We start from the raw sequence: 13,316 nt of genomic DNA on the forward strand, positions 1-13,316 counted from the left end.
TTTACCTTAAAGTTTATACTAATGGAGATATCTTAATTGTTTATCTTTATGTTGATGATCTTATTTTCACGGGTAATAACCCAAGTTTGTTTGAAGCTTTCAAGAAAGATATGTCACGTGAGTTCGAGATGACAGACGTAGGGTCCATGTCATATTACCTGGGCCTAGAAGTGAAGCAGATGGAGGATGGAATTTTTATCTCTCAAGAAAGCTATACAAAGGAGATATTGAAGAAGTTCAACATGCTCGATTGCAACCCCGTGAACACACCGATGGAAAGTGGGACAAAATTGTCCAAGTTTGATGAAGGGGAAAAAGTGGATCCCACATTCTTCAAAAGTCTTGTGGGAAGTTTGAGGTACTTGACTTGTACCAGACCAGATATACTTTTTGCAGTTGGAGTAGTAAGTCGCTTCATGGAGGCTCCTACCTCTACTCACTTGAAGGTCACTAGAAGAATTCTTCGTTACCTAAAAGGTACGATTGAATTTGGGTTATTTTATTCTTTTTCTAATGATTTCAACCTTGTGGGATTTTGTGATAGTGATTATGCGGGAGATATTGATGATAGAAAAAGTACAACTGGTTTTGTATTTTTCTTGGGTGATTCTGTTATTTCTTGGAGTTCAAAGAAACAGTCCATTGTTACTCTCTCGACTTGTGAAGCCGAATATATAGCAGCAACATCATGTACCTGTCATGCTATTTGGCTAAGGAGATTATTAAAGGAGCTCAATTTGCCACAAATGGAAGCTACAGAGATTTGTATTGATAACAAATCTGCACAGGCACTCGCCAAGAATCCGGTATAACATGATCGAAGCAAGCATATAGATACAAGGTATCATTTCATCAGAGAGTGCATTGCCAAGAAGGAAGTCAAGCTCAAATATGTGAAGTCTCATGATCAAGTTGCAGATATCTTCACAAAACCTCTTAAGTTTGAAGATTTTCAAAGATTGAGATCAAGACTTGGAATGAAGTAGAAAAATCAAAATTAAGGGAGAGATTTGTAGGGCCCCTAAATAAAAATAACAAATGAAAAAGAGAGAAAAAAACGTGATTGGATAAGAGAAAGGCAAAGGTAGGCGCCTACATTTCTGATGCAATTTGCAAATCCAATTTGCATTTGCAAGTTGTCAAAGCATGTCATGATTGACTGAAAACAAACTTTCAAAGCATGCCATGATTGATTGAAAACAAGGAAACTTTTCCTATAAATAGCAGCCTCGTTTCTTCATTTGAATCACACCAAAAAACGAGAGAAGCATAAATCAGTGAGAGTAATCCACAGATTGTGGTCTGTGAGATAACTAGTGAGTGGTAGTAATATTGTAGTGAGGTGTTTTAAATAAAGAGTGTTATTTCTTTCTAAGTTGTAGTAGTCTCTTGACACTACTGAGTTGTAATATTATAGTGGTAATTTGCTCCACTCGGATATTGTATTTTATCTCGCTAAAATATTTGGTGTCATTGTTACTCTCTTGTGTTATTATTATTTACTGTGGATATTATTCCTGAGCGAGATTATTTTTATTCCAACACTTTAATGATCAAATTACTAAATCTGACTTAAATGACTTCGTATAAAACATGCGTACATGAGTTAGGTTGCATAACCAATCAACATTTCTCCAAACACTACACGAGCACCCCAGATGATGAACATTTTCACGAATTTGAGGTTGAGTATAGAGATTATCAAGCACAACTCTCCACTAATGTCATTATAAGACTCAACAAATCAAATATGAATGATGCGAGTTAAGATTGAGCTTTGACTAATGACTCTGTAGAAATGTGACTAACTCACAGGCAAGTAAAAGCTTGAACAATTTCTTTTTTATACAAATAACAAAAAATTGCATGTAAATTGAGGGTCTAACAAATTTCTTAGACATACCGCAATAGTCCATATCTTTTATGTCATGAATTTCCACAGGTCATTCTTCCGAGTAAGAGAAGTACCGATCAAATTTATAGGGTAATTCTTCTATACACATGCTACTTTATTAAATCTCAACCAAAAGCATTGCCTCTTCTCGTAAAACTGAAATCAATCACAAACATGAAAATATTTTACCCTTTATTACAACTCTCATCCCCCACACCTGGGGCTATCAAGCAAGCAGTTCTGCATAATACTGGTACAAAGGCATGCACAAGTAAGTCTAAATGGTTCCAGTAGATTCAAGAAAACGGCACCAAGAACATCTCTTACCCATTACTTCATAATGCTCCATGACATGGCGTGACAAGCGTTCAGAAATTCTGTCCAGCTGTGCTAATCTAAGAGCAGCCTACAGTTTAATACAAAGCAGAATTAATTTTTTTAGTAATGAAGCATTTATTTATAAAGTTGATACATGTCTCATAAAAGCATACTGGTAAAAAGTTCTGGGGCTCTTTTATCCATGACAAAGCCAATTATAAAATGTGGTCCCTATGTTTGTTTCTACTATGAGTTGCTTTTCCGATGGAACGAGAATTGGTGACAAAATAGGAAAGAAGCTGAAAAAAGAAATGGATTCAATTCCATAAAATAAAGGCAAAAATCGAGGAAAACAAGCTCCTTCTCGTCATTGCAGCTTACCAAGTCGTACAACAAATAATATCAATTATTTTTTACAACAAATAAATGTTAGGAAAACTAGTACAAGATCAAAGATAGAGTGGAATATTCAACTAGTATACTCTACCACATGCACCAATAGCAAAATATTAGTAGCATACTTCCAAGCTTACCCTCTTTGCATGCAGACAAATAACAAATTGCATAAGAAACAATCTTCAACATGCTTGGGGCCCCCAAACATAGAGAAGAAATACAAACGAGAATAGAACTCATTTCTAGTCCGCCTTCTCCAGTTTTCACAAAATATCGTTTTTCACTCCGATTTTTTGTTGAGATGGGACTATACTTTTAAGTAAAATGTTAAAATACTTCACTAGTCAAAATACTCAAATAATACGAGTATAAAGCTTGCTTAAACCAATGCGCTGGACTGCACATTTATGTTGACTATCCAACTTACATCAAGTATATATACAGTAAAGAGTAGCGTCAAGAGAGTGGACAGTTTAGAGCCATGTCCCTTTGACCGTTATTCTTCTTTCTTTAATAAGAAAAAACAACTCAAATTGATATGAAAGGAATAAAAGATGAGTACATGTCGTCAATGATCAATCTACGTCGAATAACAAAGTTTCCTAAATCTTGTGGAAGATTGTAAGAGAAACATTATGCAAGTGGTAAATTGTTTTACACACAAAGAATGGAGGAAGACTGCTGTACCCAAGCATCTTGCTGTGAAAGAGACCACTCGAGAAGAAATCTGAGCTTACACTCCTTATCTTGAAAAAAGGGAGAGTTCTGGGCTTACACTCTGTCTAAAATCCAAATGCGCCATAGAATAGTCAATAAAACACCTTGCAAGAGAAGTTTACCATTCATTGTGCCACCATTTTGTCCGTTAAACATTAACTGACTGAATATGGAATCCCCACAAAATTGCCAAATAACCCAAATGATCTCTGCCACAATCCACTTGCAAAAGGAAATGTCTAAACAACTCAATGGGACATTTTAACATCCAAATGACGATGATTTTTCTTTTTTTTTACCAAGAAAATCGTTTTCCAGCTTCAAATTTCGGGGGATAATGGCCCCCTCTACCGTTCTCCACTTAAATACTAGACTTGGTCCCCATCCAGGATTCAAACTCATGACGTGCGACTACCACCCATCCCACGATGTATCCCCTTCGCCGTTGAACCAGAACTTTGAGGGGCATGAGGACGGTTATGCCTATATTTTGTGGATCTGTCACTTGAATGTATCATTACCCAAGGCATAATTGGCTGGATCACTGGATCTAAAACTAGTGCGTATTGCCATGAGCCTATTGAACCCAACATAGATCAAGCACCGCCTTCTTTTTATCAGCCAACAATTAAAGGTGACTGTTTCTTTGCCAACAAAGTAATCTGATGCAGATATTGGGTACATATTTGCAGCGGAAGTAATAACTTTCAGATTCTTCATAAACCATAAAGCGGATAACAATTCTTCTATCTTAAAAAAAATACTCTCTTGCTAATTGATATACAGTTAAACATAACAAACAACAATTAAACTTGTACAATGACAAGCATATGGCAAATCAAATAAAGAATTCTCCCTCAGCACCCATAAGAAAGAATTGCAAGTACCTGTTCTTCCAAGTAAGCTAGTTCACCATCTTCAGAAGGAATATGCTCCAGAATATGTCCGACAGGATCAAATTCCTACATGTAGATATCCCAGGAACCATCACGAGAATTGGAGTGATATGGACTGCAAATGCTCAAGTACAGAGACAACTAAGGGGAAGAAAAGAAGATAAAAGTTGAAGCAACTAAGGGAATAAAAAAATAGATCTCCAACAGATTGGCAATGGAGGAAGATAACGAGTAAATAACATGGCCAGGAATCAAGATGTATGCTGTACTCAAAGATCCTTTCCATGTAGAAAGACAATAACCCATGCATATGCTGCAGCTTTCACACGAATGAAAGCTAGGTTCATTAACAGAACAATCTTGATGAAAGAACTAATAAAAGACATGAGTTGTTTGCTGACAGAAGTAATAGCCTAACAGGCAGGCCAATCCTTTCAGTCTACACCCACACCAAACTGTAATTAGTAGAAAGTCCACCACGATTGGCATTTCTTGTCTCCAATTCATAAACACTTGTTTCTCAACAAATGTTAAGTGTGGAGGTAATACTTTCAAAAGAGCGAAGTCTGGATTGAGCTGATGGAAGAATTTTGACTAAGAACGCAAAGAAAAATCAAAAACTTGCATCATGAGAAGAAAATTAGAGGTAATTATCCAATAGCAATCAAACTACAAGCAACAACAACATGACAACTTATAGAGACTGACAGTGTTAACCCTGTTCAAAGTTCATGGAAAGAGCTTTGTTACATAAATCCTGGGGAAGAAGTCTGGGAATTACAGATCATATGCCTGGTAACTACTCCGATAATACTCGTGCAAAGATTGATGCAGATCTTGCTAATATATAAGAAATGAGGTATACAACGACTTTCATAGGCTCATTAGCAAAGGCCAAATATTATCACATCAATGAAATCTGTATTAGGATCATCATCCGTACTATACCAATGATCCACTAGAGAACGTACAGGACAGAAAGACACGCAACTATAATATTTATTAAAATGCAGAAGGTGAAACCTCTTAATAGAATTCTTCCTCCAGCTCCTCGCCAACTTGACCAGGCTGTTTGCTCCCATATATAGAGCTCAATTCCTCTGAGCTTGATGACAGAGCATGTCTCTGATGGGGAGGTAGTCCAGCTAGAACACGTGCAGTGCAGCAGCGGCTGCAACTCGTTCAGGAACCTGCAGGAAAACTTGTAAAAATAGAACTGAAGGCCGTTTTTTGCTTAGTCGTCAAAAAAAGAATAGAAATGAAGACAGTTAAGGAAAATGTCGACAACCTTCACGCAATTTATAATACTCCCTCAGAAACAGAGACTGAATGATCGCATTTTTATTTCCGTTCATGTTTACTAGAGGTGCACATAGGGAGCACGCATGCGACACATTAATTGTTCTTTAAGTGCTTACACCCCAAAAACTGACAGAAATAAGAAAACTTCAGTCATAAGATACAGCATACATAAGAGAAGTGGATGCCTTCAAGAAAAATACATAACCATGCCCTCCAATTTCTCCGAACATCACTCTAAAGTATACCAACCTTTTTAATGTAACTTTTGCCTATTCCAGTGAAGGTGGAGAAGAGAATAAACAGTCTTAGAAATAATTTCTTATAGGATGGCAATCCTGAAATTAGAAAATTGCATTTGCTTAGGTAGCAAAAAATCAAAATATGAAAAAAGGAGGTTGACTTGGGGTGAGGATACTAGAATATAACAGAGGCTTGCTATGTAAATGGTTGTGGAGGCTTAACGATGGGAAAGCTGCTTTATGGAAACTGTTATTACTTATTATCACTAAGTATTTGAAAGAGGGTTTTTGGGATGCTAAACCGGTGGATTCCCTTGTGGAGTTGCTGTCTGGAAGCAGATTGTTAATCTGTGGGGAGAATTCAAGAATTCTGTTAAACTAGACTGTTCCCTTTTCATACTTTTAGCATTAAGCTTCATCTGCAACTTCCTGATCTCCATTGAGATAGGAAGAACAGCTAACACAAGGACAGAAGGTAGTCACATATATATTAATATATCTAGTCAGCTATAGCAGATCCTTCGCTCACATTTTAATATTTCATACTAGATGATGCACTTTGCTGCTTTTATAATCAATTCTTTTTAGCTTGTATATTTCGATGCTATAAATATTACTGGTATTTTGGAAACTAGAAACAAACTTATTATATGATGAATAGGTGGTTAAAAAAGCTTTGTTCAAACTCACTACCTCTGGTTGGCTGAGAATACGATTATGTGAGCTTCTTTACCAATCACACAGCAGCATGCAAAATTCTCCTTTGACGCCTTGTAAGACACTATATGTCAATCTTGTGATTTCTCACCAGTAATCTGCACAGGAACAGGACCCATCTTGAAAGGTGTGGAACCGATTGACATCTCTTACAACTATCATTCTCATTGCGACCTTTGAGATAAGCTTCAAAGCAGAATGGCAATCATCACATATTCTGAGATTCTTAATAACATGAATTGGCGCTTGGGATGGTGTTTTCATGAGAGCATATGCTACAGCCAGCTTTTCGCTGTGGTAACTAAGATAATCTTCTTGTTGTTCTTGCTCGACATCATGCAAGACAGAAGCTGTGTCTGGAACATAACCCAACGGTTTTATATCAGCCAACAATTTTCTCACCTTCTCATGAATTTGAGCCGTCTCTGGGTGTTGAGTGTCATCAGAAACAAACACATGAGTTTCATTTCTTATTTCAGTCCAGCTCAACCCAGGTTCTTTCTTTATGTTCCTTTCTCTTAATAGCTTCCGTATCTTTGCTACTCCATCCCACCTTTTCACCTTGGCATGCATATTGGACAACAGGATATAGGTTCCCACATCGTTGGGATTCAATTGCAACAAATGCTCTGCTACTCTCTTTCCTAAATCATAATTGCGGTGGACGTTACAAGCATTAAGCAATGTACGCCAGGCAACGACATCCCATGTGATTGGCGTCGACCTCATGAAATTCTCAGCCTCATCAAGTTTTCCAGCTTTACCTAGGAGCCCAACAACACAGGTATAGTGCTCTAACCCAGGTTCAAGGCCGATGTCCCTCATTAGATGCTGCAAGTAGTAAAATCCTTCTTCTATTCTACCCAAATGTCCACAAGCCAAAAGAACCCCCACAAAGGTTACATAGTTTGGTTTCTCTTCGGCAGCTAACATGTGCTGAAACACAAACAATGCTTCCTCACCAAGCCCATGATGAGAGAAACCTGATATTGTCATATTCCAAGTAACAGTATCTCGAGATATCATGTTTGAAAACAAGGCCCTAGCTGCTTCGATATGGCCACTCCTAAAATACATATTGATCAAAGCATTCCCAACTACAACAAAAGCTCCATGTCCTGTCTTCTCAACACGTGCATGTAACGTTTTCCCGCAACCAAGTGCTGATAGACCCGCACAGGAATTCAACAACACTGCGAATGTGTATTCATTTGGCACAACATCCTGAAATTCCATTCGTAAGAACAGTTTCAGGGCTTCCTCAAAGCATTCATTTTGGAAATTTGCAGCCAAGATTGCCGTCCAAGACACCACATTATGGTTAGGATACGAATCAAAAATATATCTTGCACCTGAAATTTCACCACACTTTCCATACATGTCCATGATTGCACTGCTTAGAAACACATCAAGCTGAAGACCAGACTTCAGCATTCTGCAGTGAACTTGTTTACCCAACTTCAAATCCTTGAGGCGAGCACAAAGACCAAATATGTTCACGTAACTGACACTATCCCCCGCCGAGCCGTCAGCCAACATCCTTGAGAAAACATCCAATGCTTCACTTGTATACCCATGATCCAAGAACCCTTTCAGTACAGAATTATAAGTAATCATGTCTAATCCAGGAACAGACTTCAAGGTTTCCAGAACCCCTTCCATATCTGAAGACATTGTATACAAGGATAAAAGAGCATTCTTCACATACTGGTGAAACACCAATCCTGATTTTAACACTAATGCATGACACTGCTGCCCTTCGTGTAGCAAACGACCGCTGGAACAAGACGAAAGTACGGTAGACAAGACATACTCATTTGGGAATATTTTATCCACTGAAATCATGTCTTTGAACAAATTGGTTACTTCCCAAGCATAACCATTGTGCAAATACCCCGCCATTAAAATGCTCCAAGAAACTACATTTCGTTGACTCAATCTGTCAAACACCCGCCGAGCAACAGCAAGTTGTCCACACCTCGAGTAGAGATTAATGAGACAATTATTCTGAATTATGTGGTCTTCTGAGGCATGACTAGAAACAACAAGAAGTGCATGAACAACTTTTCCCAACTTGAAGTTCCCATCATCAGCTAACTTTTTCAACAACTTTACAGCATACTCCACGGAAAAGAGACGTTGGGAGGTCACTTGGGATAGAGAAAACGCACTCACATGCAGAAGAGCGTGTGTGGACATTGCTTGTCAGAAACATAGTCAAGTCTCACTATAGTCTTGTTTGTAGAGTAATACAGCTCCAGACACTTGAAGTGTATGTTGACGGAACAAAAAGAATGCTAAATCTGAAAATATAAGACAAGACATGCTTTAGAATATATACTGTCAAAAATTATATAGAAAAACATGTGCAAGAACCATGTATCAAGTTACTTCAGCATGCATTTGAAACCAAGAAGCTTCTTCTCTTATTTACATCAGTTAAAATATTGCTATACTAGTGTCTTCTTCCCAGCCCCCCCCCCCCCTCCAAAAAAAAAACCACTGGACACATGTCAGTCATAGCTTTCCATTTAATTAGTGAACTTAGCAACTTATAAACCCTAGACGAAAATTGCACTGCAAAAAGACGATGCTAGATTCTTGTATCGGTCCATCAAATGACAAAAGCAATACTAGTTTCAACCAAAGTTCAGTCACGCAATCATAATGAACGCTGCCCACGCTAGTAATTCCAATCACTTCTTTATTTGTTCAACTGTTCAACACCTTAACTAAAAATTTAAGCTAATTCAGAACGATTCAAGATTTGAACTTTTTAAGTTAACTACTCTAAACAGAATAAGCTCAGTTTTTTCTATAACTCATAAATCCTCGAGGGCCATTGGTGCACGTTTAAACTCGGTAGTATATAATTCCCCCCTCCCCCTCCCCAAACCCCAAAAAAAAAGATTAAGCTCAAGTTTAGAGTCTAAAGTTAGCACCTTTGACAAACAAGATTTTAGCAAATTTTAGAACAGTACGACAGGAATTAATATGAAGAGGAGAAAAAGAGAACCACTGTAGAAAAGCAGATACATGGAGCAGACGGTGCATAGAGGGCGAGCAACTGATGGACCGAGGAATTAAGAGATTTGATTTTCAAAAAAGAGTAATAAAAATGTTTTTTTAGAAAAAAGAAACTTTTAAAAAAAAAAAAGAAAAAAAACAACAAAACACACAAAAAAAGGGTTTGGTTGGAGAAATGGTTGAAATTGTTTTGGTAAATTCTTTTTAGGTTTTCTAGCTTTGTTTATTTTGGTTGTCTTAAAAGAGTTTATTTTTTTTCAAACTTTATCAAAATAATTTCTTTTGTAGCTTTATGGAGAAGTTAAGAAAAAATAATATTTGAAAAACAAGTTATTTTTTCTGTTTCAGATAAAACATTGCTATTTAACAAAAATAGAAAAATAATTTTTCAAAAAAGAAATTAACGCACATCAAAACAATATAAAACATTGGGTTTCGTCATAAAATAATACTTTTTAAATACACAGATGAATTATTTTGGTTAGACCTAAGTTTTTTTTCAATTAGATCTTACCTTTTCTTCCATAAGGTGATAGATTAATGCTTGTAAATTGTGTTGGATGTGGCAGTGACCAAAATTATGCTTGCACTCTTGTAACTATATTTTTATTTTACCGAGAATTAAAATTCTCATTAATTGTGCTTGTTCTAAATGCATTATACACAAAATTTATTTTGAAATTCAAGTAGAAGGGAATATTTTTATGACTATCATTTAGAATAGACATATCAAGCTTAATGATGCATATTTAGGAACGCTATAATCTTATAAAGTAGTTTCGATTACACTTATATTGTGAAGTACAAGCGGATATTCTTATGACTAGATCATTGATAATAGTCAATATCAAGCTTAATGATGCATATCTAGGACTGCTACCATTTTATAAAGCTAGTTTTGATTACACTTATATTGTGACGTACAAGGGGATATTCTTACGACTAGTGTCACACCTCCTTTTTCCCGAGGTATTGGAAGTTTTTCCAATCAAAGTGATATATTCGAAATGGAATTATTTATTTAATTTAGAGTAGCCACTTGGAATATTCAGTATGGTGTCCCCAAGTCACCGGTTTATTTTAAAATCGCAAATCGAGGAAATTGACTCTATTTATGGTCCGCAAAACACACAAGACCGGGTAAGGAATTCTGTTAACCCAGGAGAAGGTGTCAGGCACTCGCGTGTTCCGTGGTTTTAGCACGATCGCTCAACTATTAATAATCGGCCTAATTATCTGATTTAATACATATTTAAAACCTACTGTGCATTTTTAACTTTCTAACCGCTTTTAATAGAATTTGAATTGCTTTTAGAATTTATGGAGTTTATTTGAACAAGTCGCGATGTCGCGCACTCGTTTGTTTTTGTACATATTGTGAATCACGTCACGTGAAACGCACCCGCGATTTACAACATGTTCATTTTAATTATTATTTGAAGTTATGGTCGAGTAGCGTGAAACGCACACTCGAATTGGGGATTATGTATCATTACTACGCCACGGGAACCGTACCCATAGTAACGATGATTAGTTTATGAATCCCAAGTCACTCTAATTGGGAATTAGGTTCATGAAATATTTATCACACTAAGTTTGAGATTGTTTATAAAGCCATAAACCATCGAGTCATTACTGGAGATTAAAGTGAACCGATTTTGGAAAAAAACAAAAGGATTGCCCTTCACATGTTGAATCATTAGGCAATTACCCCATTCAAGAGTTAACATACTTCACCCTCACTACTGTTTCAAGGAATCAAATGCTAATATAGTGTAAGGACTCCATTTCACGCAGTGAATCAATTCATCAACTGCACTTTCGGGAAGAAAACTTACCAGACCATAGGGGAAATGGGATTTACAGGGGCCAAACCATGACTTTGACCAAATACAAGTAGTTTTCACACAGTCACAAATGTTACACACCCATATCATGTGATTTAAACATATGCAAAACTGTTACGTCAAATTCTTTATCCAACAGCAACTAATATACTTTTAAGTTCAACAAAAGGTGAAAGAAAGTCAAACTATAAACCTCACACCAAATCTTTTACAGTAATGACCATCAGATTTCTAGCCTTCGCTTAATCTGTAACTTTACAATTGCCTTTCAAAGTCCAGTCACTCTTTATGCAGTCATTAAAATAATCATGTACATAACTAACGCATCAACATAAGATATATATGGCACATATTTATTTGATTCCAAATCGGCAGGTAACGTGTTTAATTCAGTAATTTGAATGCCAAAATGATTTGAAGTAAAGGAACAAAGGACCATATCATGGAAATCATAATCATAAAGTAACAAGTAACATATTCATTAGATCAAACAGGGACTAGCAATTATAACTAGCAACAGTGATTTTATAGATTGAAAACAAATGGAGCTGATAAGCGATGATTTTACTAGAATTCCAGAATTTACATATAGAGTTTGGGATATGTACCTAGGATGCAGACAAATGATCGGGATTTACTTTCGGAGCTCAACAATGAAGTGAATCAGCAGCACTCGGCAGCAATTTGAGAGTTTAACCAACAAATCAACAGAAAACCAAATAGCTCTTTGAAGCTACAGATCTAAACTAGCATTTTTAGGCATTTGGAGTATTTTCAACTGCTGCTCTTGTGTTTCTTAGCTACCCTCGATTTCAAATCTCAATAACGAAACTGCAGATGGTGAGGCGAGTCTATGAGTATGGTGTGTGAAATACTGAGAGTAAGAGATGAGGTTTGTCCGTTGTTCTTCAGAGATAAACGGAATTGTGGCGGCTAGATTTTACTTACACTGTGTTATGTTTGGATCGTTGTTGCCCGTATATATATACTATGCTTTGGTGAAATGTTTGTTAGCCTTTTTTTAACCTTTATAAGTGCATTGGAAGTTGGATAAAATTGTAAATCAAAGATTATTTAAAATAAATAAATAAATTTCCATATGACAAAAAAGGAAAAAAAGAAGAGAATAATAAATGAGAAACTTTTCTTCAATTAATATCCCAAAAAAAAACGAATTAATAGGAGAAACTTCTTCTTCAATTAATATCCCTAATAAAGAGGGTTTGATTAAAAAAAGGAAAAGAGAAATAATAGGAGAATAAGTTGAAACTTATTGTTAACAAAATTCAAGGAGAAATTAAAGCTGTAGTAGGTTCAAAAGGGAAAAAGAGTAATAGAATAAGTAAAAAGTTGGAGTGATATTTAATATCCCTATTACAAGAGTTAAGAAACGTCAGTTATTATCTTAATTTTTGATTTTTTATGGTTACTAGAGTTTAGTTTCTTGGTTGGTTAATACATTCACCAACTTAATTTGTTTGTTGGTGAATTTCTTGAATTCGAATTCTGGAACTAAAATTATTTAGATTTTAGAACAACGAGAAATTGTGTATATTCCTATCATCAAGTAATATATCTGTTACGAGTTCGACAAGTGATAAAGTTGAGAGTTGTGCTTCTTCTGTTCTACTTCTATGTGAGTGTTTGGAGCAAGGACGAACATAATCACAAATCATTGACGGATCAAGAAAAGAGTAGTAATATTGCTAATAGTATGAAAATTAATTGGGAGTTGTATCTTTATTGTGTAAGTTTTAGTACTATTTCAGTTTTTTTTTTGGTATCTTTAAGTTCTAACATACTTGATATTGCTAAAGATTTCTACGCGTACGAAAAGAAAGAATATGATCATGAAGAAATTTAGAAATTACATGTTCCTATCCTATTATGAGCTGATGCAATAAGGTTCAATGCTTTGAAGTAAGTCTGCATGGATGGGAACACAACTAATTTAAATATTGTT

At 36.0% G+C, this 13,316-nt stretch overlaps 1 protein-coding gene across 6 annotated transcripts; it reads right to left on the minus strand.

Annotated features, from left to right (window-relative positions):
• Positions 1 to 1,873: 1,873 nt before the first annotated feature.
• Positions 1,874 to 12,319, minus strand: LOC104223719 (pentatricopeptide repeat-containing protein At5g39680). Of its 6 annotated transcripts, XM_070162341.1 has the most exons (7): positions 11,962 to 12,319; positions 6,456 to 8,782; positions 5,510 to 5,649; positions 5,245 to 5,437; positions 4,213 to 4,287; positions 2,222 to 2,300; positions 1,874 to 2,144 (listed from the first exon to the last, which is right to left on the minus strand). In XM_070162341.1, exon 2 carries the CDS (start codon positions 8,676 to 8,678, stop codon positions 6,567 to 6,569), a length of 2,112 nt encoding a protein of 703 aa, XP_070018442.1. In that variant the 5' UTR covers positions 8,679 to 8,782; positions 11,962 to 12,319; the 3' UTR covers positions 1,874 to 2,144; positions 2,222 to 2,300; positions 4,213 to 4,287; positions 5,245 to 5,437; positions 5,510 to 5,649; positions 6,456 to 6,566. The 6 variants fall into 6 exon arrangements, with proteins under 6 accessions (XP_070018442.1, XP_070018443.1, XP_009773496.1 ...); XM_070162342.1 differs by lacking the exon at positions 5,510 to 5,649 and having other exon boundaries at positions 1,874 to 2,050; positions 5,245 to 5,411; XM_009775194.2 differs by lacking the exon at positions 5,510 to 5,649 and having other exon boundaries at positions 5,245 to 5,411.
• Positions 12,320 to 13,316: the final 997 nt, after the last annotated feature.

Source organism: Nicotiana sylvestris, chromosome 11 (assembly GCF_000393655.2).
Source record: "Nicotiana sylvestris chromosome 11, ASM39365v2, whole genome shotgun sequence".
Classification (NCBI taxonomy): Eukaryota; Viridiplantae; Streptophyta; class Magnoliopsida; order Solanales; family Solanaceae; genus Nicotiana; species Nicotiana sylvestris.

What these genes read in the sequence shown, in the direction of transcription:
- LOC104223719 (XM_070162342.1), bottom strand. Translation starts at nt 8,678, where the DNA reads ATGTCCACACACGCTCTTCTGCATGTGAGTGCGTTTTCTCTATCCCAA.